The sequence below is a fragment of the Herpailurus yagouaroundi genome, unplaced genomic scaffold, assembly GCF_014898765.1.
Source record: "Herpailurus yagouaroundi ecotype Mexico unplaced genomic scaffold, PumYag 141, whole genome shotgun sequence".
Taxonomy (NCBI): domain Eukaryota; kingdom Metazoa; phylum Chordata; class Mammalia; order Carnivora; family Felidae; genus Herpailurus; species Herpailurus yagouaroundi.
In genome coordinates this window covers 43,806,397-43,832,921 of record NW_024412396.1, presented here as the reverse complement: position 1 = coordinate 43,832,921, position 26,525 = coordinate 43,806,397, and the positions used below count along the sequence as shown (strand labels likewise).

The 26,525-nt window shown below is 51.2% G+C and overlaps 1 protein-coding gene and 1 long non-coding RNA gene across 2 annotated transcripts; both read left to right on the top strand.

Moving 5' to 3' along the window:
• Window positions 1–4,870: 4,870 nt before the first annotated feature.
• Window positions 4,871–8,821, top strand: LOC121031962 (uncharacterized). Its single transcript, XR_005791008.1, has 3 exons — window positions 4,871–5,575; window positions 6,342–6,563; window positions 7,486–8,821. It is a non-coding gene; the product is annotated as an uncharacterized LOC121031962 (long non-coding RNA).
• A 12,044-nt stretch (window positions 8,822–20,865) lies between these two features.
• Window positions 20,866–25,336, top strand: ZFP36L1 (ZFP36 ring finger protein like 1). The gene is made up of 2 exons (XM_040477503.1): window positions 20,866–21,068; window positions 23,464–25,336. The coding sequence occupies exons 1-2, from the start codon at window positions 21,012–21,014 to the stop codon at window positions 24,421–24,423; spliced, it is 1,017 nt and encodes a 338-aa protein (XP_040333437.1). The 5' UTR covers window positions 20,866–21,011; the 3' UTR covers window positions 24,424–25,336.
• The last annotated feature ends 1,189 nt before the right edge of the window (window positions 25,337–26,525 follow it).

The window sequence follows — 26,525 nt, the reverse complement described above, 5'->3', positions numbered from 1 at the left end:
TGCTTTTCCATCAGTGTGCACTGTGGCAAGGGGCAGCTTGGGCCGCCTGTAAGGAGAACCGCGGGTGAGCAAGGCCACGTGTTCAAACGTAGCCGAGGAGCAGCCCTTCTTTAAGGAGATAAGCCCGGAGAGGGGATCCACGCCGGCCCCGGCGCGCTGTTTGGCCGGCTGGCCACTGGAGGGCAGTGCGACCACGTTCATGGCGCCCCTGCGAAGGCGGCCGGCGGGAGCGGGAGCAGCCCTCGGAGGCCGGCCGGAGACCAGCTGGGGTGGCTTCAGCACGGGGCGAGGAAATGCTGGGACAGCCGGTCCAGGCAGCGGCCTCGGCCCATCGTCTCCAGGCTCCTGGTCCCCCGCGTTCCTAGGGGCCCAATGGCGCAGCCACGCGCAGCCCTGGCCCTTGCCTCCCCGACGACGGACCTCCCTGCCTCGCCGTCCAAGGCCGGCCTGGAGGCGAGTCTGGCTCGCCTTGGGCCTGGAAGGTTCTGCGGGACTGCAGGACACGCAGGGGAGGAGACACCGTCAGGCCGCCTGGGGCATAGCGCCAGAGAGGGCGGCGGGACCTTGACAGCCTCCCCAAGGCAAAGGGCAGCCTCCCGCGTGACCCCTCCGAAGTGCAAAACAAGTCGGCCATCTTGGCGGCCACTTAACCCCCTCATGGCCGGGGGGCGGGCGGCGGACTCAGGGCCGGAGTCCCGGTCGCCCGCCGCCGCGGGAAGGAAAATTCTAAGAACTTCAGGAAAACCTGACGCCCTGGCATCTTCCCCAGGGATGTTTGGAAATCCCATCCCACTAGCCATTCCAAAAGCCAGAGCTTTTGTAAGTGAATTGGATTCTTTGCAGGGCACGCTCTTTCTTCTTGCCCCGTGTTGAAAGAGCATGAAGTCAGAGGCAGTAAAGTGGCTCCTACTGGTCAGCAGGTGTTGGTCTGGCAACCCAGAGTCAGGATCTGAGAGGAGTGTGTATCCAAGTGCGGTATCCTGTTGCTCACAGCATGAAGTGCCACTCCTTCCCAGATCACACGGGTGTCCAAGCCAAGGGTCAAGGACTGGCAGCCTGGGGCTGAATCTGAGTGGCAGTTTCCTTTCAGCCCCTCTCCACCCTGGGGACTTCCAGTGCCATTCTGAATGCCACTTGAGGAGCCACAGCCCCTACAGGCCACACTCCAGTTGTCTTACATCGGACCTGGTTCACACGTTGATATTGTCTGTCATTTGGTACTTCTCAGCATTTAGAATGTTCCTTGTAATATTGTCAGCCCTGCAAGGTCAAGCTTAAATATCAGCTCCACCAAGAAGCCTTCCTCAGTTTTCCTCCCTCTGTTGCCAGCAGAATGTGGCCCTCCCCTCCTCTGCCCACCGATGGTACCACTCATTAGCCTTTGCCACCAGGACTCCCCTGTTTTTCCTCCCCCTGCATCTTCCCCCCACTGAATTGTGGGCACCAGGACAGGAGGGACCATGTGGTAGTTGGTAGTGGTCTTTGTGTCCCCTGTGGCACCTCACACAACAACAGGAAAGGGTTGTTGCAAGAGAATCCTGTGAAATTATTGAATGGGTTTTGATGGTGGAAACAAAGTTCCCAAGCGTTTTGAACCTTGGGCGAAGGAACGTGGAATGGTGTTTTCTTAAGCCCTGTAATGGAATCCTTTTGTGTTTTTAATTGCTTTAAGTTATTTTTAGTGGAAATGTCAGGGTGCCATAGAAACAAACACCATGGGTCTAAGCTTGATCAAGAAGACTAACTACTGAGCCCTGTGATGTTGCTTCCTCTGTGTGGCCTTGGGGTGGGGAGCCTGGGACAAGGTTGCCAGGCTGCAGGTCAGGCCCCAGAGGCCAGCCAAGAAAGGTCTACGCTGGACTTGAGGTCATGATTTCAGGCTGAGATCTCCAGAGGAGGTAGAAAAGAAAGTCTTAGAGGAAGCTGAAGCCAAAAGAAGACTCCTTTTTCATGAAGGACTCCAGAAAACCCCTTTCATGCCCCACCCACAGCTGATTTGCTGAACGCTCATTAAGGGGAAAACAAAGAGGTGGTTTTGTTTATTTATTTAAGGGGAAAAATGAATGAGCTGTGACAAAACAATCTGAAACCAGGCCCCTCCGAGACCTGGGCTTTCACTTCCTTGATGGGAAGTAAAACAGAGAATCGAATCCCCCTCCAAATAAAAGTGAAGTTAATAATCAGACAGCTAGAGCCCTGGCCACATCCTGTGTCAGCTCCCTCCCTCCCTTGGCTCACTGTTTATAGCTGCAAAGCCTCCCTCCCAAAGCCCAGCTTCGGTTTAACTCTTTCCTCCCCATCCCAGAGAAGCCCAACCCTTGGGTGCAGGCCTGGCCTTGGCCAGACTGGCTCTCCCCGGGCCTGTCCCCCACCCCCCTCCGTGGGCCTGTCCCCCACAGGGCAATCAGCCTGCCTCGAGGCCTCTGGCTGATGAGTGTAATAGGCCCTGCTTTCCAACTGAGTGAGGTTTTCTGTGTGTCCCACACAAAAACCAAAGTGGCCACAGGAGGGCTGCACCCAGTCAGTATCCCTTTCCGTCTCCACCCATCCAGGGAAACACTAGGTAACATTTCTACTCCAGACAGGGCCTCTGCCCCATGCAGCCTGCATTAGCCTGGTGGTCTCCGGGAGCTGCATTCTGATGGAAAAAAAGCACAGCTCTTTGGGGTTTCTGATTTCCGTGGAGAAGGGTACTCTGTGCATGTCCTTGAGCCACTTTCTATGAAGATTTTAGGCCTCCTTCCACTACCTTCCCACCTTGTAGCACAGGTATTTCTTCCAGGAAACGAGGGGTTGTTGGTAGTGTGTCCCACTGGGCTGAGGAGGAACCCTTGCTAATATTTACTGAGGGCTTCTTCTGTCCAGCCATCACTGTAAGCCCCAGCTCTGCCCTATAGAGCCATCTGTTATCCTCATTTTACAGAGAAGACTGAGGCCCAGAGGGCTGAGTACCTTGTGCTTTGGTACAGGGGGGGGAAATAGCAGAGCTGGGCTTCAGGCTCAGGCCTTGTGGCTCCAAAGGCTGTGCTCTTAGCCTCTACACTCAAGGTCTCACGACAGAGAGTGCTCTCTTCTCTGGAGCCAGGGGACTTTCAGAGAGCTTAGAATAACCCCATGGATGCATTTCAAAGTTCCCAGAGCCCAAGGACTTTTTGAGAGTGTTAAAATTTTGTGTGGGGCAAAATTTTGTGTGGGATGGGGCAAATACTTTCATCGCTTGGCACAAGGTTGTAGAGCCGGAACCTCAAGGCTTGGGGTGGCTGCTTTCTCAGTGACAGGACTACCTTCTGCTGTGTCCCCTGTCCCTTCCAGTCCTGTAGCCCTCACCTAAAGTCACAAACACCCACTCCTGGCTGGTACCTGTCTCTAGAAAGCCACTTATCAGTTGCCTGGGGACAAGTGGCAAAGACTTTCAAATTGGCTCTGTGGGCCACCTGCCTCTCCTGGGATCCCTTCCTCTGGACACCATGGCTACTTAGATTCATTCTTGGAAGGGTGTCGGTGGTCCAGTCACCTTGACCAACCACTTGGCACATCCCTCTGACCTGGGAGGGTGTGTTCTGCTGCCCTTTGGGGTCTGGAGGCCTCCATGCTGCTTGCCTATAACAAGCTGGGAAGGTTCCAGAAGCTCCCTGTAGCGGGGAGCTGGGGAGCGCAGGATCTGCTGTCCATCTGTACCCTGAGCTACCTGCCTCTGTGACTGGGAAGGAGATGATCGGCTGTATACCTGCCTGCTTAGGATGCGTTTTGCCATTCAAAGGCACGGCCTGGAGTGGGGGGGTGCCCTATTCCTCATTTTCCAACTCATTCTTCAACCAGAAAGCGGTGAGGGCTCCATCCCAAGTGGCCTGTTCTTCCCAGAGCAGGGGTGGCCCCTCGGGGGACGGAGAGGACAGCAGGGGCTTCTGTGACACCCAGTAGGATTCTTGGCCCAAAGAGGGCTCAGAGTAGGAATGCTTTGACTTTTATTTAATTCAGATGTTGAAGTGAAGCCTCTGCAGTTGCAACAGAACCCCTAAGGTGGTCGTGAGAGGCTAGAGGCTGGCATTTGTCGAAGACCCCTCAAATCAGACCCATCGTTTATCACTTGGGCACTTCACGCTCATGAATCTCATTTCGCCTCACACTCTAGCAAGCGGGGCATGCGTGACTCTCCCCACTTTCCATTCGATGTTGGAGAGGTTGCCCACTCTTCGATAATAGCTCTCTACTGGCAAAAAAAAAAATTCATTGTGCTTTAAAACACATTGAAACCAACTGAAAGATAATTTTCACTGAGTTTAAAAGCAGTGCAAAATGAACACCAGCCTCTTCGAATGTTTCTTCCCAGCCTGGGAGGCCCTGAGGGACGGGACACCACTCTTGATTCTCATGTGTGTGTGTTGGGGGGGGAATGGGTGGAGGGTTTGGGGTGCTTTTCTGCCCCATGGATGCTGCTCTCCCTGCCTGTTCTCTAGTCCTCCCCACTCCTGGCAGGTCTCCCACAGGCTCATCTCATGTCCAAGAGCACATGTCCTCAGGAAGTAGATATCATGTTACAAGACCCAATAAGACAAGAATCCCCGAGTTAAGGTTTTTTTCAGCTTTTATGAACTGAAGACCTTTTATTATGGAAAATTTCAAACATATATGGGAAGAGACAGAGTAGTGTGAAGAATCCCCGTGTACCCACCACCCACATCACCAACTCTTGGCCAAGCTTGTCCATTTATACCACCGTCCGCCTCTCCACCTCCCATATAATAGTGAAGTAAATGCTATATATCAGAGCATAGCATTTTACCTGCCAGTATTTCAGTATGTATCTCTAAATAAAAGGGCCTCATTAAATTTAGCCATATTGTCTTTATCTCACCTAGAAATTAGCAATAGTCCTTAAATGTTAACAAGATTCCATTTCGTGTTCACATTTCCAGCACATTTCTGAACTCTTTGCCTTTCCACTTAAAGAAAGAAAACTGGCCCTGAAATAAGAATGTCTCAGCATTTGGTCATATCCTCACAGTCTGGCTCCTGAAAGGGCAGATTTCTGAATTTGGGCAGAAATGCCTGGTCACGAAGTCTCGGAGGCCAGTGATCCCTTAGTAACCTTGCTCCCCCTACAGCCCTGGGCCTGGCCGGTGCTGTGCACCTAGTGGGAGCTAGTGCTGGGTTTCATGTAAGGGTGAACCCGTGCAAGGGTGGGGATGCAAGGAGTTGAGCTAACGCAGCAGGACTGGAGTGCAGCCCCCACGCTCTGAGTGGCTGTCCTTGGCTCTCCCTGCAGTGCTCCACCCGCCAGCTGCCTGGGCTTCCTCTGGGACCCTCTTCTCTCTCTTGCTTGGGATACTTGACTGTGTTCCAGTGACTCCGTGGAACCCCACTTGGTGGGGCCTCCAGCCTTCTCCTTAGTCTTGCCAATTCACTGCTTAACATACAGCAACAGTTGACCGGGGGGGGGGGGGGCGGTGCTGGGAGGAAGGGGGGCTGCTCACATGTGCCAAGCGCCTCGCTCATCTGTCCTCACAGCAGCAGCCCCGGGAGATCAGGATTGCTGTCATTGCCATTTCATAGTGGAGGAGACTAAAGGAGGCAGGTAAGTGCCTTGCTCGACTAGGAAGTGGCAGTGAGGGGTTTGAATGGGGTCGGCCCGCACGCTGGGCACTCTTTGCTGCAACATCGGTTCCCAAATGTTGAGACTCATCTGGCAAACTGCTAGGCAGCTTGGCCTAGGACCAGGCACTTACCCTTTTGAGGACAAATCTCAACAAGTTAGGATCTGCAATCACCATGCGCTTTCCCCTGCAATGTTCACATCTTCCAGAACAGATATAGCATGACTTATTATTATACACACCCTTATTAGGAGATTAGCTCAGTTGAATGGAATAAATTTTAGGTCATTCAGCCTCTAATTTCCTGGTTTGTCTTTTTTCATGGTTAAATAATAGTTTGAGTCACAGATTATACGGCTGTGGCAGGTTTGAAGGTTAGGAGGGATGAGAAGAAACCGGCTTGAGTATCTAAGGCTACAACCTAGACATCCCTTCTGTCCATTGTGTCACATCCCTCAGTTTTTGAGAGAAGAAAAATATGACTTTTGGAACATACAGAACCAGGGTCAAGCACTTAAGAATTCTTGGGGAGAAGGGCTGGTGCAAGAACTGTTTTCTTTGTCCTTGTTAGTCAGAGTTCAGCCTGTGTGGCTTCCCCTCGGCTGAACTTTGGAGGAGCGGTTTCAGGGGGCCTGGGGAGGCTCAGACCCCCGTCCATCAGGAGCCTGCCACCGCCACTGCAGACGGCCGCTAAACCAAACTCACTTACTTCCTCTGCTGCTTGATTTTGCCTTGGTTTGTTTTTAGCCTTTCTCCCTACTCCTGCTGCCCTAGAGAAATGGAAGAGTGGGCAGAGGCGGAGTGATAACCTAAGGGAAACGAACGACCTAAGCAGACACAGACGAGAGACACTGGCTGACTCCAGAAGAGAGAGAGGCAACACAAGGCTGAAAGGCCAAGCCAACAAAGGGAGAGGAACCAGAATCTTCTGCCGGTGCTCATGGAGTTTATGAATACAAGGCATTAAAGGTGAGCTTCAAGGAGCTGTTTGCCAACCCAGCAATGGGAAAACTGTAGCTATCTTTAGGTCCCCTTGGGAATGCCTGGAAACTAAATCATCCAAGTTGTTTCCAAAAGTTGCATTTGCTGGGACTCCTCTGGCTTTGCAGAGCCCCTCTGTTCCAGGTTAGCCCTGGTCCACAGAGAGGTGGCTGGGGTAAGCCCCTCCCTGGAGGATGAAATGCTGACAGCACAGCTGTATCACAACCCGGTGCTTCTCCCACCACAGGGCTCCTGCTGCTCAGATCCTCCAGTGGGCCCTCCAGGGGGCACCATGATGGAAGCCACCAGAGTCTGGGGCGGACTGGAATGCTTTTCCGCCTTGCCCCAGGGAGATGAGCTCTACCCCTGAAAAAGAGCAACAGTGGAGGTGCACCGGGGGGATTGTAGGAAAAACACTGGGGAGGAAAGCTTGCTTTCCTAGGATTGTCCTTTGCTCTTGTTGGAAGGCTCTGAAATCAACAAGACTCAAGCACGAAGACTCAGAACATTAGGAGTGTGGCTGGTTGAGGGTCAAAGCAGTTTTAAACTCGCTGCTGCCTCTGTCTCTCTCCTGGGTCTCTATTTTTTATTTTTTTCTGGTGTTGTTTGCTCTCCCATTCTACTCTCTTTTCAGCATATTTATAACCGCCCCCCCCCCCCGCCTTCTTCTTCATTCTCAATTCCCTTCCCCACCCCAACTTTGCCTTCTTAGCATAATTTTTCTTTCTTTTTTGGCTTCCCTCGTTTTACATCTGGATTCTCGGACGGTTTATTTTGTCTGTTTCCCGAATTCCCCTCCTCTCCTGTTTCTTAAGAGTCCTTCCCCTCCTTTTCCTTCAGCGTCAGTTCTTTCCCCTAAAGCTTTCCTTGGGCCACACAGGCTTTTATTCTTGCTCATCTGTTTAAGCAGTGCTGGCAAGAAGGAGGCCACAGCCGGCAGGCAGAGCCATGGCGGCAGAAGAGGACCTGAGCATCTGAAGATTCTCACCGCAGCCCTGGTGTCCCTGGAAGAGGAGCTCCCTTCTGGAGAGGGAGGGCTGGGGACAGGGCTGCTCTCCCCCCTGTGAGGGTTGACATCGGCTGCCAGGCCCCGGGCTGAGGGTTGGGGCAGATGGTGTTTCCTCCACGGTGTGTGTGGGCCTGGGCCCCACTGCTCAGGGAGGCAGTGGAATCCGTCCCTCTCTGAGCAGACAGGTGGGGCATTCACCAGATTCCACCCTAAAGGCCAGAGCTCAGGGGAGGTGCGCGCACTGGGAATGTATTACTTGCAAAGGGATGTGCTGTGGGTGGGGGACTTTACGCAGAGGGGGCTGCCTCTTGGAGGAGGCCGGGTGTCTTTAGATGTTCGCTCTCTGGCGGAAGACCGAGGCGGTTTTCCAGTAGAAGGCCCTTCCTTCCCGACACCCCCACTCCTGCCAGTGCGCGTTTTTGAAGGGGCACGGGGAATGCAAGTGGTGCCTGATCATTTCAGGTGTCTGAAAGGCTGTTGGCCGCTGAGGAGCAACACAAACCCCACCTGTGGGGGGCCTCAGGGTCAGCCCCATACTGATAGAAGCAGGTGGTGCTTCTCGATGGGCGCGGGCGCGGTGGCAGAGAAACCCAAGAAGTTGCAGCCGCGCCCCTCCTTGTCTGGAGTGATGGGGGAGGGAGGAGAGGCGCATCCTGGCTCTGCTCCCCAGCTGTCTGAGGCAGATCGACTGGAGTCCATCTGGCTGTCCCCCTCACCCCCCACCCCCGACCCAGGCTTGCCTCCCACCCTGGGACGTCAATGCCATTGGGTCCTGGCTGAGACCTTAGCGGCCTAGATGAGGGGCAGCTAAGTCCATGCGCACCTGGGGCTGAGCTGCGTCCTGGGGTGCCGGGGCCCAAGAGCACCAGGTGGACGTCCGTGGGGCTGCACTGTCTTTTCCTAGGCCCCGTGTGATGGTGGCCACGTGCTGTTCTGGAAGTGCCATCAAGGGCTCCCCCACCTTCTCCACACCTTGCTCTCTTGCCAGGTCCCATCCATTCCTCGTCACCATCCGTGTACCATGTTACTGCTACTTTGGAAAGGTACTATTGATTATATAGAAGCTTGAGAGAAATCTTTGCCTATTTTATATTTTGCTTGTATTTTCTAAGCCTTCAGCCCTAGAGTCTAAGTCTTGGGGCCGAGCATCCTTAAAAACTCTAGAACCATGAGCCCCAGGGGCCCACAAATCCTTAGGCCTGGGCCCTGTGGAGCTGCTCTGTCTCTGGTTGAAGGCAGGGCCTCCTTCCTGGCAGAGAGGCCTATCCTAGCCAGGAGGAATGAACGGTTAGGGGACTTAGGAGAAGGATGGTGAACTTTCTTTTAAGTTCTCCTCTCAATTCTGGTAGGAGGGCTGGGGACAAAGACCAGCCTCTTTGATGTAGGGGTTTGGGGTGTTGAGGGGGGGGGATTAGGATCCTAGCAGCCTCTTGCCCTTCCCACCTGAGCGCAAAGAGTAGGCTCCTACACTCTGCGGTCTCGGGGCCGCCTCGTTCCTGCCACCTCCCTCTGCCCACATAGCACGTTGTATAAATATTTACACCCCCAGGCTGGCAGGAATCTTTCTCTAGCCACTTCCCCGGTCTCTGGGAGAGCTCTTTCTCTCACTGAACAGCTGCAACAGATCTGGTTGCCTTTGGTCGGACAAGGGCAGGCCCTGGTTTGGGGGCCCGTGGTCCCCACAGGGTGGAGGGTGCATTTGGCAGGAGAAACTCATCTTGGGAGAAGTCACAGGGCTGTGGCAAAGGTCCATCCTCTCTCCCGCTGCCTATGGGCGACCCTCCAAGAGTTGTCTGATCCCTGTTCTGGCTGGGAAGGTGAGTCCTGCTTCTCAAAGGAACAGCTCCCCAGGGCGGGGTTGGTCCCACTCCGGGCTGGAGGGATAATTCCAAAGCCAACTGGCTGGTGCTGGGACAAAAGAGAAACTTAGTTTCCTCATGAGCACTTTACAGTTTGTGTCTATAACCTTTATTCTCCCCGAAGCAGCCACCTTCCCCTCCCATCAGTGCCTGTTCAGTCTTTTGAACTGGGGGCTGGGGAGCGGAGAGGACGAGGATATGTCTGCCATCTTCCCTGGTGAGCCAGGAAGCAGGAGTTTGCCAAAGAACGAGGCTGGCATTTGTTGGGTTCCCATGGGCCGAGCACTGTGTGAGGTACTTCCCCATATTCTCATGTAATTGTTTGAGTCATAAGCCTAGCAGCTTGTTCAGCTCGTATGTCTCCTCTTCCTGCCCTTAGACAGCGGGCCGCACAACAGCAAGTTCCCAGACACGGGGCCCTATGTTTCTCTGGGCCTTTCGGTTCAGTGGGTACCTCTGAGAGCCAGCGGGCGGATACACATCTCACCTCTGCTTCCTGTGCCTCAGTTTCTCCCACATCCGTGGGAGGTGATTAACCTGGGTTCCATAAAGCATTCCAAATTCAGACGAGAACAGGTGTTTAGAGAGCAACATGACGGTTCCACGTAACCCCTTTTTCTCGGTATGGGTGTGAGCGCGTGACAGGTATCAGGCACCGAGAAAAATGTGTGTTCAGTGCTTGGGGGGGAGGCTGAGAAGGAAGACAGGATTCAAAAGACCTGGATTTCATATACAAGAACCGCCCCCCCCCCAACCCCAAATGCAAATAGCAGAGCCACAGAGGATGGGGTAAGGGATTGGGTAGGGGGTTCTGATGGGGCCAGGGACAAAGGTGCCCCACACTTGTGCCAGAAAGCAAGCAAGCAAGCAAGCAGGTTCCATCTCTCACTCTCACTCTCTTGGAATGCTCAGACCCCTTCTGGAAATGGGAGAAGAGTAGATGTGAAAGGTACGTGGGTGAGACTGCTTGGTATTCAGTGGGTAGAGAGCTACCCTCAGGTGAGGCGGGAGGGGGCAGGGTGGGCCTGCTGGGAGTGCACAGGGAGAAAGGTGGAAAACCACAGCTCAGAAGCCGTGCAGCCGTGAGATGTTCCTGCTGCCTGCCTGTCTCCCCACCCCCAAAAGGTGAAACAAAACCCAAATAAAAGCCTGACCCGGCAGATATTAATACTCCAGAGCCAGGGCTGGTGTGCAAGCAGCCACCCCCCTCTTCCCCCTTGTGTTTCTATAAGCGGCTGAAATAAATTTAGCGAAACAACCCCACCCATCCGAGGGCCTAAGATTTCAGAGCAGTGTGACTCTTTACCCTGAAAGCCCCTGTTTTTCAGAGCCAAGAGCTTTTTGTTTAGATTCCCTTTGGGAATAGAATGCTGTCAGTCTGAAATAATTATTTTATTGCAGTCATCTTTTCCTGATAGATCAATGCTTCGACACAGAATGGCTTGCTAGAAAGCTGCAGTTTCAAGTGGCCAGCTCCATGGAGCTAATGCCTGGTTGGATCCACTGGGGTATTTATCGTCCAGTTATTCTTCACAATGTCTGAATGTTCAGCCAAGTCCTTCTGCTGTCTGTCATAAGGGCAGTGGTTATGGCTGGATAAGTTACTAAAGTAGAGAATTGTTAACTGTGTGTTAGGTACCGTTGCAGGCACTGAAGGTTGAGTGGAGAGCAGAGAGACTGCTCTCATGGAGTATACATCCTAGTGGGAAGGGAGATGTCAAAAATTTAAATGACCAGGGGCACCTGGGTGGCTCAGTCGGTTGAGCGTCTGACTTTGGCTCAGGTCATGACCTCACGGTCTGTGAGTCTGAGCCCCGCGTCGGGCTCTGTGCTGACAGCCTGGAGCTTGGAGCCTGCTTTGGATTCTGTGTCACCCTCTCTCTCTGCCCCTCCCCCACTCATGCTCTGTCTCTCTCTCTCTCTCTCTGTCAAAAATAAATAAACAACAACAAAAAAGTTAAACGACTGTAAAATAACCTGAAACCAATGTTGTACTTAATAGTCAAAGACTGAATGCTTTCCCCTAAGATTGGGATCAGGTGAGGGTGTCCACTCATGAATGCCTGTTCAGTATCATACTGGAAGTCCTAGACAGGGCAATAAGGCAGGAAAAAGAAATGTAAGGCATGAGATTGGAAAGGAAGAAATTAAGCTGTTCCTATTTGCAGATAATTGTCTATGTTAAAAACACATACACACAAAACAAAACTTAAGGAATCTACCAAAAAAACCTTACAACTAAGGTGACTTAGAACACAGGATACAAGGCCAATGCACAAAAAACTGTATTTCTATACACTAGCCATGAAAAATTAGGAACTGAAATTAAGAAAAAATATAATAGTTCCCCAAAGGAGGGAAATACTAGGTATAAATCTAACAAAACGTGTAGGATCTATAGGCTAAACACTACAAAGGGGTGTCTGGGTGGCTTGGTTGGTTAAGTATCCAACTTTTGATCTCAGCTCAGGTCTTGATCTCAGGGTCATGGGCTCCATGCTGGGCAAGGAGCGTACTTAAAAATACATATAAAAAAACTATAAAACACTGATTCAAGAAACGAAAAGCCTACATAAATAGACATACCATGTACATGGATTAGAAGACTCAACATGGTAAAGATGTCACTTGAACTGATCTATAGGTTTAACGCAACTCTAATAAAATTCCTAGTACAATTTTTTTGGAAGATACAGACAAGATGATTCTGAAATTTATATGAAAAGGCAAACTAATGAGAATACTTTTGAAAAATAAGAATAAAGTTGGAGGAATTACACCACCTGATTTTAAGACTTCCCATGAAGCCACGATAACCGAGACAAGTGTAGCACTGGCAAAAGAATGGACACACAGACCAGTGAAACAGAATAAAGAGACCCATACAACTATGACCAACTGATTTTTGAATAGGCGCAAACAATTCAATGGACAAATGATAGTCTCTTTAATAAACAGTGCTGGGGGGGGTGGTGGGCCTGAGTTGCTCAGTTGGTAAGCATCTGGCTCTTGACCTCAGCTCAGGTCATGATCTCGGCTCAGGTCATGATCTCACAGTTCGTGGGTTCCAGCCCTGCATGGGGCTCTGCGCTAACAGTGCAGAGCCTGCTTGGGATTCTGTCTCTCTCCCTTTCTCTGCTCCTCCCCATCTCGTTCTCCCTCTCTCTTTCTCTCTCTCTCTCTCTCTCTCTCTCTCTCTCCCCTCTCTCTCTCAAAATAAATAAACTTAAAAAAAACCCAACAACAGTGTTAGGATTGAACACCCAAAGGCAAAAAAACAAACCTCAACCTAAATTTCCCATCGTATATAAAAACTAACTCAAGATGGATCACAGATCTAAGCGTAAAGCATAAAACTATTAAATTTTAAAAGAAAAAATCTTAATGCAGGGTCAGGTAAAGAGTGTGAGATGCAACATTAAAAGCATGATCCACAAAAGAAAAACTGGAAAAAAGTCATCAAAACTGAAACCTTCTGCTCTGTGAAAAATATTTTGCTCAGAGAATGAAAAGCTAAGGTGCAGACTGAAGAAAATATTTGCACATCACATATCCAACAAAGCAACTGTATCTAGAATATATAAAGAACCCTCCGGGTGCCTGGGTGGCATCCTGCTCTGTGATGACAGCATGGAGCCTACTTAGGATTCTTGCTCTCTCCCTCTCTCCCAATAAACAAACAAACAAACAAACAAACATTTTAAAAATAAATAAATAAAATAGCTTAAAAAAAAAAAAAGAGGGGCACCTGGGTGGCTCAGTCGGTTAAGAGTCTGACTTCGGCTCAGGTCATGATCTGGCAGTTTGTGAGGTGGAGCCCTGCATCGGGCTCTGTGCAGATTTTGCTTCAGATTCTGTGTCTCCTTCTTTATGTGCCCCTCCCCCGCTCGCGCTCTGACTCTCTCTCAAAAATAAACATTAAAAAAAAAAAAGAACTCTCAATACTCAAGAGTGGGAAAACAAATAACCCAGTTTAAAAAATGGGCAAGACCTGGACAGATATTTCACCAAAGAGGACATACACATATAGCAAGTAAGTACATGAAAAGATGTTTAACATCATTAGCCATGAATGAAATGCAAATTAAAACCATAATGAGATACTACCACACACTATTGGAATGACTAAAATAAAAAATACGGACAATTGTAAGGCTTGGTGTCGGGGTGTGGAACAACTGTTGCTTACATGTAACTTACATATTGCTGTTGGAGATGCATAATGGTATATCCACTCTGGGAAACAGTTTGGCAGGTTTCTTTTTAAATGTTATTTATTTATTTTGAGAGAGAGCATGCGAGCAGGGGAGGGGCAGAGAGAGAAAAAGAGAAAGAGAGAGAGAGAGAGAGAGAGAGAGAGAGAGAGAGAGAATCCCAAGCAGGCTCCATGCTGTCAGTGCAGAGCCAGACTCAAGGATTGAACTCACTGTGAGATCATGACCTGAGTGGAAATCAAGTGTCGGAAGCTCAACGACTGAGCCACCCAGGCGCCCCAGTTTGGCAGTTTTTAACATAAACTTCCACATACACTTACCATTTGACCCCGCAATCCCACTCCTACTTATTTACCCTAGAGAAATAGGCACCGTGTTCACAGAAAAATCCGTACACAAATGCTACTGCAGCTCTATTCATCAGGGCCCCCAACTAGAAATAATCCAATGTCTTTCAACAGGTGAATAAACAATGGTGCACCCATACAGTGAAATAGTATTCTTCAACAAAAAGGAATGAACTAGCGATACGTGCAACAACATGGATAAATCTCAAAGGCATTACGTTGAGTGAAATCATACATCCTATATGATTCTATTTATATGGCATTCTGGAAAAGATGAAATTACAGTATAGGGACCAGATCGGTGGTTGCAGAGTGAAGGGAGGGGAAGCACATGACTACAAGGGGGTAGCATGAGGGAAGTTTTTGGGGGTGATGGAGCTGTTCTGTTTCCTGGTCATGGTGGTGATTAATCTATTCACATTAAAAGTCTGCATGCTAAGGGCGCCTGGGTGGCTCTGACTCTTGATTTCGGCTCAGATCACGATCCCAGGGTCCTGGGTGGAGCCCTGCATCAGGCTCTGCGCTGAGCGGGGAGCTTACTTAGGATTCACTCTCACTCCCTCTGCTCCTCTCCCTGGCTCCTGTGCTGTCCCTCTCCATCTCTAAAATTTAAAAAAAAAAAAAAAAAAAAATCTGTACACCAAAGATAGGTCAATTTTTCTGCATGTGAAATTAAAAAGAAAAAAAAAGTGACAGGAATGAACATATAAACGGAAATAACTACTCTGAACGAAATGAATATTCCATGAGGACTTCAGAGAGGAGAGAGATACCTTGTCTTGGAGGGAGTGATGCTTGAGCTGGATTCTAAAGGATGATTTAGAATTTATTTGGGCCAAAGGAAGGTCCGTTCAGACAGGAGAAATAACAAGTGTCAAGGCCCTAGGGCAGAAGGAAGTATCCTTCATTGTCATCTGAAACTGACCAGAGCAAAGGGGGTGCCCTGGGGGGTGGGAGAAGTGGTGGGAGGGAGGGAGAGGTATGAAAGTCCAGACTGGAGCAGTAAGAGAGTCAGACTGTGCTGGACTATGGGTATGGTTTTTATTCCAAGAAGGATGGGTAGCCAAGGTTTTTAGGCAAGTGTAACACAAGATCAGGTCTAGGTTTGAGGGGTGTTGTGGTTGTTGTTGTTGTTGTTTAAAGATTTTATTTTTAAGTAATCTCTACACCCAATGTGGGCTGGAACTCACAACCCTGAGATCAAAAGCGGTATGCTCCACTGACTAAGACAGCCAGGCACCCTAGATCTAGGTTTTGGAAAAGATCACTTGGAGGGGCACCTGGGTGGCTCAATAGGTTAAGCGTCTGACTCTTGATTTCAGCTCAGGTCGTGATCTCCTGGTTCAGAGGATTGAGCCCTGCGTCAGGCTCTGCATTGACAGCGAAGAGCTCTGTCTCTCAAAATAAATAAATAAACGTGAAAAAGAAAAAAAAAAAAAAAAAACAAGAAAAGAAAAAGATCACTTGGGCTGCCCTAAGGAGAAGGGTTTCAGGGGGAGTGGGGATAGAGCCTAAGTATGCAGGGATCTTGGGAGTTGGAAACAACCTCTAAAACTGGGTTTTTCAGTTTGGGTACCATTGACATTTTGAGTCAGATAAATTTTGTTGTGGGGGCTATTGTGTGGATGTTTAGCAGCATATCAGGCCTCTATCTTCTAGATGCCAGTAGCACTGACCTCCCCACCTCCCAATAGTGACAACCCAAAATGTATCTAGACATTGCCAAATGTTCATGGGGTGGGGGTGGGGGGCAAAATCATCCCTGGTTGAGAACTACTGATCTAACATAATCAAATCCAGTGCTTCTGGGTTCATAATAGATTCACAATAGAATTATCTGGACAGCTTAGAAGATACAAATGCTGGGCCTCACACCAGACCAACTGAAGTGGAATCTTTGGAGGGGGCTGGACTGGGATGGGGTGGCGCAGGGCATCTGTATAGCTTTAAAATCTCCCCAGGTAATTCTGCTCAGCGTGATATTCGAGTACCACCTGCCTAGTCTAATGCTCTCCATCTACAGAGCAGAATATGGAAGCCCGGAGTAGAGAATGACCTACTGAACTAGCGGCAGAGTAGCTCTAGAATCCAAGATTCCTGACTCCTCGACCAGTGCTCATTCCATTAGACTATGTCACCTCTTAACAGCTGCACAGAACTTGCCCTTGGCAAGCCGTGGAAGCCCAGCCTTCCTGAATTACCAGCTCTGGCCTTCTGAACCTGGTAAGGGTGCCATCTCCCCTGATGGCAGAGCCCAAGGCCTCCCCCCTTCCTGTCACTCCTGGAGCCTCGTCCATCCTTCTTCTATTCCCACTGCCGGGTTTAGGGTGACCAAAGTATCCTAATGGTTACAACAGCAGGTGCTGTAGTAGCTGGGGAAAAAAAATGAATTGCGTACCTACTCAGGACCTACTCCTGAGACCCAGGTAATAGAGCTGCCCTTGCCCTCCAGGAGTTGACAGGTCCAGTGGGAGTAAACAGATAATTCCCATAAAATGCAGTAGAATGCCGGAGTGCCGCAGGCAGCAGTGGGCCTGCTGCGAGAGAGGTATTTTGCCTGCTCTGGGAGCTGCGTGAAACCCCAGCAGAAGGAACCTCTTGAGCAAAGCCCCAGGGAGGGCTGTGCAGCAAACCACCAGCAACTGCTAGAGTTTGGAGTGACTGGAGGGCAAGTGGCTGTCGGAGCTAAGCACTGGCTGGAAGAGTTTAACCTTCCCGACCACCCCAGAGAATAAGTGACCTGCTTGAGGTTGTGCAACTGGTGACCAGCTGGCAGAGTTGGGCTTCCCCTCAACGTCTAGGTGGCTCAAAACTCCTGGGCTATCCTGTGTCTCTAGGCAGGCCCAGGCAAGGAAGGAGAAGGCGCAGAAGGGGTCAAAGTTGTTAGCTGACCATTTCAGGGTGTTCATACTGAAGCATCCTTTTGCAAAGTGAATACTCCCCAAAATGTGTTTTGTGGTGTAATAAGGCCTCAAGAATGGTTTCGTTTACATACAATGGCTAGGCATATAAAAGGGTTCTGCTAGGGTTGAAACTAAGCACTTTAGCGGCCAATTTTAGGCCGTATTATCATCCATATTTTAGGGATGAGAAAACAGAGGCTTTGGTCACTGTCTTGAAAAGTCACAGGGCTAGAAAATGGCAGGGCCAAGATTTGGATCCAGAATGGCCCAACTTCAACGTTTTGGACCACTGATTCTCAGACCTCAATATCTGAGTCACTAGCAGGAAATTACTAGAAATGCAGATTCCTGACCCCACCCCAGAGCATCTGAATCCCCACCCAGACCATCTGATTCACTGGGCCTGGGTCCAAGCTCAGGAATCTGCATTCCACAAGCACTACAGGTGAATCTAAACCACGTAACTCTCAGGCCGCACTTGGCCATACCTCCACCTCTCTCTAATCCAGAGACCTTACAGCTGTTCCAGGGTCTCAGGTGGCAGAGGTCCTGGGCGGGCGGGGCCCAATCCGAAGAATTTGGGGGTTTGTGCAAACGACCTGAAGGAGTGGGACTCTGCGATGGCAGATCGCGTGCTGCAACCGGGCCAGGATGGGATCCTGGGGAGGGGTGCCTTGGAGGTCGCTGTTGACGTGGCCAAGCCCGCTAGGGGCCTGGCACCCCACACGCTCACCTGCCGCGAGGTGCGCCCACGGTCCAGAATGACCCATGAATACATCCGTCGCGGTTCCCTAATTTCGAGGGACTTTCACCTTCCTCCTTGAACAAAACCTAACACCCCCATCCAAAAATACCTGCCCAGCCCCTCCTCGCGAGGGGACCGGCTCCAAGTGCGCCAGGAGGGCCCTGATAGTCGGGCCTGGGACGGAGGATCCGGCGGATCGCCTCCCGGTCGGAAGCTGCAGTGCAGGTGGAGGGACTGCCTCTCGCGGCCCCGCGCGGGTAAGGAACCGGAGCGCGGACTGCATTGCTTAGGGGGCGGGGAGCTCGGCGATGGCTTTCGTCGGCCTTCCCGTCCGGGTCGGAGCTCTCCGCCGTCCCCGCCGCCATCGGGCACCTGCAGAGCCGGTCCAGTCGGGGCGGGCCGGCTCCGGCCCCTGGACTCTCAGCCCTCCTCGGCCCTGCTGGACGCCACTCTGCGGCCCGCCGGGTCAGCGAAGGGTTAAGGAGGCTCGCTCCCTCCCCTCGGCTCCCTCACCCTTGGAAAGTCCCCGAAATGACGTTTCAACCCAACAATTAAAAAAGAGTTTAATTATAGAGGCAGGCTCTGGGAGCTGGAACAAACTCGGTGGGTCGGCGGGGCCGGTAAACAACTCCGGAGCGAGCGGGCCAGGCTGGCCGCCGCCCCGCGTTGCCCGCGCCCCGGGAGCGGGGGAGGGGAGAGGCGGCCGGGAGTTGGAAAAGCGGAGGAAATTCGAGGAATCGGAGTTCTCTTGGGGCGGGGGGGGGGGGGGGGGGGGGAAAAAAGACTTTTTAGCTAGCCTGCGGCTCCGGGGCCGCGTGATGGTGCTTCTAGCCAGTCCTGCAGCCGCGGGCGGGGGACAGCGGGCCAGGCCTGGGGCCGGGCAGGCGGCCCCACCCGCTCCGGGTCCCCCTTCTCCCTCGCTTTTCCACCCCTCCTCCATCCCCCCAGCAGAGCTTCGCGAACCCTCCAGAATTAAAGACCAATGGGTCTTTTGGGGTGGGGGGGAGGCAGATAAAAGGACGAAATAGCTTCACATCAGGACGCAGACTAACCTTGTGGTTTTAACGCGCAGCCTGCTCTGTCCTGAAATCTGGAACTCATTACCTCATCATCAAGAAACTGCACGACCCCCTCCCTTTCTTGGAGCTGGGTAAAGGAGCGAGCAAACACCCCTTTAAGAAAGAAACCTACACTTGAGTGATTTAAATTAAGGTGGATGGAAGTTATTTCCCTTTCTGGCGCTTGCCAGATTTCAAGAAAAGCTGAACTATGGGAGCAGGGGGAGGGAAGCAACAGGCGGCTGGACAGCAGCAGAAGGAAAGGCAAGGGGCAGCAGGCGGGTTAAAAATGGGGGCCATCAATTTAAGTCAGAGGGGCCAAATAAAAGCAGACCCGGCTGGGATCACGTAGGTTGGTGGTTGCAGCAAAAGTTCTGTGTTTCGCAAAGATGAAAAATAACCGGTTCCTAAAACAGTTGTGATTTGGAAGGTTTCCCTGGGTCTGCTCGGAGGTTGACGAATACACCAGAAATGCAATAAAAATGCGTGAGTGTGTGTGTGTGGGTGGGTGGTGGTGGTGAGAGCGCGACTCGAGCGCTCTGCTCCGCCCGCCCTGTCCTTTCCAAAGAAACGTGCTCATAATGGGGTGACCTAATTACATCGCAATGGAACCCGCTCTTAGCCACTCAGCGCACGGGGTTTCATAACAGACCCGGCCGCCTTGAGTGCTGGGAAGAAACGTGCGAGGGCTGAGGAGGCGGCCGGGCACGCGGGGAAATAGGAAAGAAACACAGCCCCGCGATTTCCGCCTGGGTCTTCGCTCCAGCACCCGGGGGCCGTGGGCGACACGTTAACAACTTTTTATTTGGGTGGAAGGAGAGGCCTCTGAAGCTAACAGTAAATATATTACAGTCTTAAAAGGAGTAATAATCTATGGGGGGGGGGTTGGAAGATCCCATGCCCCCTTCCCCCCATCCCGCCCAAACAGCGCAGCGTGACAAGCCATATGTTCCGTTCCCGTGGGGGCGGGGGAGAAGCAACAAGAAGTTAAAAGTGTCGCCTCCCCCATTTCTTTACCTTCATTCTTGCCAAAGTAACTTTTTTCATTGTTCAAGCGTCTAGGGGTGTGTGCGTGTGTCCCATAGTTCAGAGCGCTCGTGGAAAGTTGTGCGTTATTGGTGTTTCGGAGGGGGGGGGCGAGGAGGGCGGATTGGAAAGGACATTCATGAGGATTCATGTTTTCTTTTTGAAGAAGTTTAAGGGTTGAATGCGTGAAACAAATCCCACTCCCAAGCCTGTTAAACAAGCAAGCAATCCTTCCGGGCGGTGGTCTTTTTCGCTACTGCCCCTCCCGCCGTTCGGTTGCGAAGCACAGGAGTGTGTAGACGCGTGCGGCGCGCGAAACCGTGCTGCGCTCTCCCGGCCGGGCCCGGTCCCCCCCCCCCCCCAGGGAAAAACTCTCCCTAGTTTCCCCCACCACTCTACCTCCCCCACGACCTGCTGAAAAAAAAAAAAAACACAAAAACTAAACAAAAACTAAACTAAACTAAAAACCTTAGACCCGAATGCTTTCTGCGTCCCAAATTCCCGATGTTCTGGTCCTGCTTGGTTTGCGGAAGGCAGCCGAGTGCGGAAGAAAACTCGGGAAAAGAGTTAAGTTGTGGGGGGCACTTGGAGAAATTTCAGGGGAGATCTGCTCAAGATGGAAACCGCAGCCCGGGCGCTAAGGACGGGTTCTGCTCCCGCCTGCAAAAAGAGAAAGTCGAGCCCGCCTTCCTGCCCGACAAAAAAACAACAACACAACAACAAGAACCCCGAAGAGGGTGGAATGAATGATGTCACAGAGCCGCGCTCGCAGGCTGACAAAGGGGGGGGGCGCCCCTCCCCCTCGCGCCGCGCGGCCCCACAGAGGGGCGCCCCAAGCGCCGGGTAGCCAAGCGAGAGACTCGAAACTTTTCCTCTTTAAGAAAAAAAAGTTGTGCGCTGCTTGCAGTTGGTTTTTTTTTTTTCTTAGCCTTCTTTCCTCGTTTCCCCTCCCCCTTCTTCCTTTTGAAAGTTTCTTTTTTTTTTTTTTTTCCCCGAGTTTGACCGCATGGCTGATTCAACTTCAGTGTCAATCACCTTTTTTTTCCTCCTCTTCCTCATTTAAATAAGTTTAAAGCTCCTCCTCCCCCGGTCCACCAAATCTGAACTTTATAAATTGGGCTTCGCGCGCCGCAGTCGGGGAGAGTCAGAAAGGCGAGGGGCGCCGGGAGCAGGCGTGTGGGACTCCAGACCGGAGAGCCGGAGGCTGCGCCTTCCCCGCACCGGGACCTTCGCGGCACACCAGATCCTCGTCCCTGCCCCGTGCGAGCGCCCAGGATGACCACCACCCTCGTGTCTGCCACCATCTTCGACTTGAGTGAAGTTTTATGCAAGGTAGAGTGGGGCGGAGGGTTCGCTTTTCAAAGTTTTCTTTTTCCTCTTTTGCCTAAAGAAAGAACCCTCAAAAGTTCAGGTCTTGGAAAGTAGGAAGGAGAGGAAGAGAGGCAAGATGGTTCTTTTTTCCGCCTTACTTTCCCCCCAGTTTAAAGGAATTTGGCTTTCTCCTTCCCACCCTTTGAGTTTCAACAGGTCCTGGCGGCTACTGCATGGGAATTTGGAGATGAGAGTTTTGGGGGGCGAAGTTTGCGTGGCGAGGCCGCCCGAGGGATGCGGGTCGTTTGCTGGGACCTTTTTTTTTTTTTTTTTTTTGGTGATTCCGTCGCCGGTAATGTGCTGCTTGAGCCCGGTTTCGCTGGTCTGCTCGGTTTGCCTGTGCGCGCTCTGGGTCTCGCTGTCGCCGGGAGGGGTTCGAGTCTCCAGCCACACCGCCAGCCAGTGGGGTCAGCAGGGGCTCCCCTTGGGGAAGTGAGTCTCCGGACGACATCTCTACTGGGATGTCTGATGTGGAAGGGCTGGGAACGTACGAGAAAAAGGCCAAGAGTTGTGATTCAAAAGGATGTTGCAGAACGGGTTTGCAGTAGGACTTCAGTTCGCCCCAGCTCGTCCAGGCTTCCTTCTGGGATCGCCTACAGTACTGCAAACTTTGGGGTGATAATGGTACTAGGCTTGACCCGTTTACCTGTTTTCCGAGGGGGTTGAGGGGGGCCTGGAGAACAAAATGCCGGCCTGAGCTCAAGGGGCTCTGCGAGGAAGGATTTAATGGGGCCTCCTTAAGTGGCGTAGCTTGCCAGCCTGTGTGAAAAAAAGCAGGTTTTAAACACAGTTTTCCATGAATGCGGTTTAAGTGTACACAGCAAAAGCCTTTGGATGTTAGATTATGTTCATCCCCTCTCCCCACTTTGAAAGCGGGGAGCTGCTAGGCTACTTTTAATTGCTAAAGTGTTTTGCCTTCTTTTAAACACGTTGGGTCATGTCGCTCTCTTTTCCCAGCTTGCTTCTCCAGTCGGCCCAGCTGCCAGGGCCCCAGGGCTGCAGGGTTGGGGTGCAGGGACTCCGAGGAGCTGAAGAACAACATCAAAAAAAGTTTGAATTTCAGCTTCCTTCCCTCTCTGGGCTTTCCCAAACTCCAGTTGCCCTGGCAGCTAACCTGAGCTCTGTTGCACTCCTTCCTTCTCTTCCCGGCTTTCTCACTCTTTGATCTATTTCTCTTTCCCTCGCCCCCCCCCCCCCCCCCCCCCCCCCCCCGGACTTTTTAAATGAACCTTATTGTTGGGAACCGGGCTCTCAACTTGGTTCCTGTAATCCGCTCTGTGGGGTGGTTGCTGTTACAGATTCCCGAGCCCCTGCAGCTGATCCTAAGGGACCAACTTTAGAATTTGCACAATGACACCCACATGGGCTGGGAGCCAACTCCCTGGTCCCCAGCTTGTGCCCTTTCCGAATCTTGGGTACAGATTGGGCAGGTGACCAGGGTATACCATTGGAACAGAAACCTGTCTGTGGTGGCTCTGCTTCCCTCCCCCCAAATCTACTATTGACTGGGAGGCGGGTGGGGGGATTTGGTGCTTTCCTTTTCCTTCCCACCTGCAGCTTTGCGTTAAAGATTAAACACTGGCGCTCTTATCCAAGCCTGCCCTTGCAGCCAGAACACTAACTGCAAAGGCATCTTCCCAGTGGAGGGGGTGGGGAGATCAATGTAGAAGGCACCTCTTTCCAGGGCATGGGGCAATGAACTTTATTTTAGAATCCCATCCTTCTCCTGCCCCCCACCCCCCACCCCAGATAGAGGATTTCTCCTGACCCTTCCTCTTCCCCTCCTCTTAGCAAGTAAAGCAAAGGCAGTCTGGAAACCTGTTGCCAAAGGAAGGGAACCTTTCTGAAGGAGGAAGTTGAGTCTTGGGAAGCCAGGCGTTTGTTTGTGTGGAGTGTCAATCAAGGAGGGACCGATTAAAAGGAGGGTACTCAGAGTCTCCTGAGGTTTACCTGTTCTTGTTTGGGGGAAAGGGAATCTAGAGAAGTCGGAGTTACGGGAGATCTTTTTAGCTGAGGAATCTACTGGGGAGGTAAAAAAGTTAGATTTTATGGATAAAAGTGGTAGCTTTGGAGACAGGATATGGGGGTGCATTCCAGGGGTCTGCATGGAGTAGGGTGCATGTATAACAATTTTTTATAGGTTAGGACTTTGTAGTTTCTTACGCATGGGGCCGAAGTAAAGCTAGGTGGCTGGTTTGTGGGAGGGGGCTTGCCAGGGCTGAGTTAGAGGTAGTTCCTTAGAGACACAAGGGGCATTTCCGATTGTGGAGGGGGCTGCACTTAGGGATACTTTTCTTGGCCCTGGTACATGGCCTTTGTCACCAACCATCCTCTCTCTTCCCTCTCTTCCCTCCAGGGTAACAAGATGCTCAACTACAGTACTCCCAGTGCAGGGGGCTGCCTGCTGGACAGGAAGGCGGTGGGCACCCCTGCCGGTGGGGGCTTCCCCCGGAGGCACTCGGTCACCCTGCCCAGCTCCAAGTTCCACCAGAACCAGCTCCTCAGCAGCCTCAAGGGCGAGCCGGCCCCAGCTCTGAGCTCTCGGGACAGCCGCTTCCGAGACCGCTCTTTCTCAGAAGGGGGCGAGCGGCTGCTGCCCACCCAGAAGCAGCCAGGGAGCGGCCAGGTCAACTCCAGCCGCTACAAGACGGAGCTGTGCCGCCCCTTTGAGGAGAACGGCGCCTGTAAGTACGGGGACAAGTGCCAGTTCGCGCATGGCATCCACGAGCTCCGAAGCCTGACCCGTCACCCCAAGTACAAGACGGAGCTGTGCCGCACCTTCCACACCATCGGCTTTTGCCCGTATGGGCCCCGCTGCCACTTCATCCACAACGCTGAGGAGCGCCGCGCCCTGGCCGGGGCCCGGGACCTCTCCGCTGACCGTCCCCGCCTCCAGCATAGCTTTAGCTTTGCTGGGTTTCCCAGTGCCGCTGCCACCGCCGCTGCCACAGGGCTGCTGGACAGCCCCACGTCCATCACCCCACCCCCCATCCTGAGCGCCGATGACCTCCTGGGCTCACCCACCCTGCCAGATGGCACCAATAATCCCTTCGCCTTCTCCAGCCAGGAGCTGGCGAACCTCTTTGCCCCTAGCATGGGGCTGCCCGGGGGTGGCTCCCCGACCACCTTCCTCTTCCGGCCCATGTCCGAGTCCCCTCACATGTTTGACTCTCCCCCCAGCCCTCAGGATTCTCTCTCGGACCAGGAGGGCTATCTGAGCAGCTCCAGCAGCAGCCACAGTGGCTCAGATTCCCCCACCTTGGACAACTCAAGACGCCTGCCCATTTTCAGCAGACTTTCCATCTCAGATGACTAAACCCCGGGTAGGGAGGGACCCCCTGCCTACTCCACCCCCCATCCTTAACCCTCCCCTCCCTCTCTCCCTGATTCCTGACAACCCCTACATTAACAAGGTTAAGCTCAACCCCTTTCCCCCAGAACCTTGGAATGCCCCTTCCCTCTCCCCTCTCTTGACCACCCCCCCCCCCCCCCCAACATAAGGACAAGTCAATTTGTCAGTAGCTTCCTCTGGCTTGAAACCCCCTCTCCTCGATTTTATAGCCCACTTACCATGCATAACAGACAAGTCCCATATTTGTCAGTAGATGCCTTTTTCCCCTCGGCTTACGCCTTAAGTGCCAAATCACAAAAGAAAAAGCAGTAACAGTTTACAGAAGCAATTTAGTGCCTTGTAATCTAACTTTGTCACTGTGACTACATTACCTCTTCAGCGCCAGAGGGCACCCGTGGGCCTCCCTGAGCCTCTGCCCATGGGGGAGGGGGAGGGGACCCAGAACCAGCAGCTCCCTCCGCTGGCGACCCAACTGCACCTTCCCTTATTTCAGCCTCCCACACTCTCCCCCTCCCCTCTCCCCATGACCCCCCCACACCCCTCTTGGGAGAGTTGTTGCCAGACTTGGGTTTTTGGGGAAACCTATCTTGACATTCAAAACCTTTTTCTTCCCGACCTGAACCTCTGTTGACTAATCTTGCCTGGGTTCGCGTAGGTCTACAGGAAGGAAGACAAAAAGTGGATGAAGATCGCGACATAAGTGGGACTTTGTGATTTAATTTTTTCTTTCTTTTTTTTTTTTAAGTGGGGAGGATGGGGAAGCTAGATGGACTATGAGAGACTTGATTTTGGTGCTAAAGTTCCCCAGTTCATATGTGACATCTTTAAAAAAAAAAAAATAACAAAAAAATGAGAGAAAAGCTAAAAAAACATGTAAGGGGTGAGCAGTTAATGGTATTCATTCCACATACAATAGCTGTGTTAAAACAATTTCCTGTAGAAGTAGCTTCAATGGTTTTTGCTCTAGAATACCGTAGGTCTATCCTTAGAGCACTCACGCCATGCTTTTTTCCCTGGGTTTTAAACTTCATATAACTTTCAGAAATTGGAGAGCAAAAATTTTGCTTGTCACTGCACATCAATATAAAAAAGCTTATTTAACTTATCAAAACGTATTTATTGCCAAAACTATGCTTTTTTTTTGTTAATTTTGTTCATATTTATCGGGATGACAAATCCATAGAATATATTCTTTTATGTTAAATTATGATCTTCATATTAATCTTAAAATTTTGTGACGTGTCTTTTTCCTTTTTTTTTCCACAGTTTTAATATATTATTCTTCAACGACATTTTTTGTAACTTTACACTTTTTTTGGTTATTTTATTTTAAAAAAATGAAAAATTAATTTAAAAAAATGCAAAAAACTGTTGGATTATTTATTTTAGAAATTTCCCCCCTTTGTGTTGGACTGCAAATTGAGTTTCTTCTTCTTTAGGCCTTTTCAGCTAGGACTGAGAATGTATGTAAAAGTTCTGTGACAGTACAGAAGGAAAACAACTTTTATGTATGGCTTCTAAAAGGGAAAAAACAAAAAAACAAAAGAAACCCTTTGACTTCCACGTGCCCATCTCAAGACATTCCGATTGCAGATTTGAGGTTCTGGATTCCAGGTTTGGAGTTTTCCAATGTTAATGCAAACAGAACTGGCACACACACATTAAGATGAATGTAATTATTATTCCTCTTGCTGGTCACTACCGTCGCTTTCTATTTCTCTTTCTTTGTGTGAATTTATTTAAAAGAAAAAAAAACTTTTTGTAACGACTATTTGCAGTTTAAAAATCAATAAACCCCGTTTTTTTCAAGAAACATGGATGGTGAAGCTGGTTTTACTTGGTTTGTGGTTTTCCTTTGCCTATAGGTTTGTCCTTTGTATAGGATACAGGTGCTGGGGAAGAGGAGGAGTGCTTGTTGCTTTTTTCTCAGCCATAACAGCTAAACCTATGGCTGTAGTTCCCTCCATTGATGCTGGAAGTCTCTGAGCTTAGAGGGGATGGGATGGGAGTTTATTGCAAAGGGAGCCCATACTTCTCTATTATCTTCCCAGCGTGTTGGTTATTGA

Bases quoted from the DNA above. Each gene is read 5' to 3' on its own strand.
- ZFP36L1 (XM_040477503.1), top strand. From the start codon at position 21,012: ATGACCACCACCCTCGTGTCTGCCACCATCTTCGACTTGAGTGAAGTT. The intron at 21,069-23,463 runs GTAGAGTGGGGC...TCTTCCCTCCAG, and splicing joins TGAGTGAAGTTTTATGCAAG to GGTAACAAGATGCTCAACTA.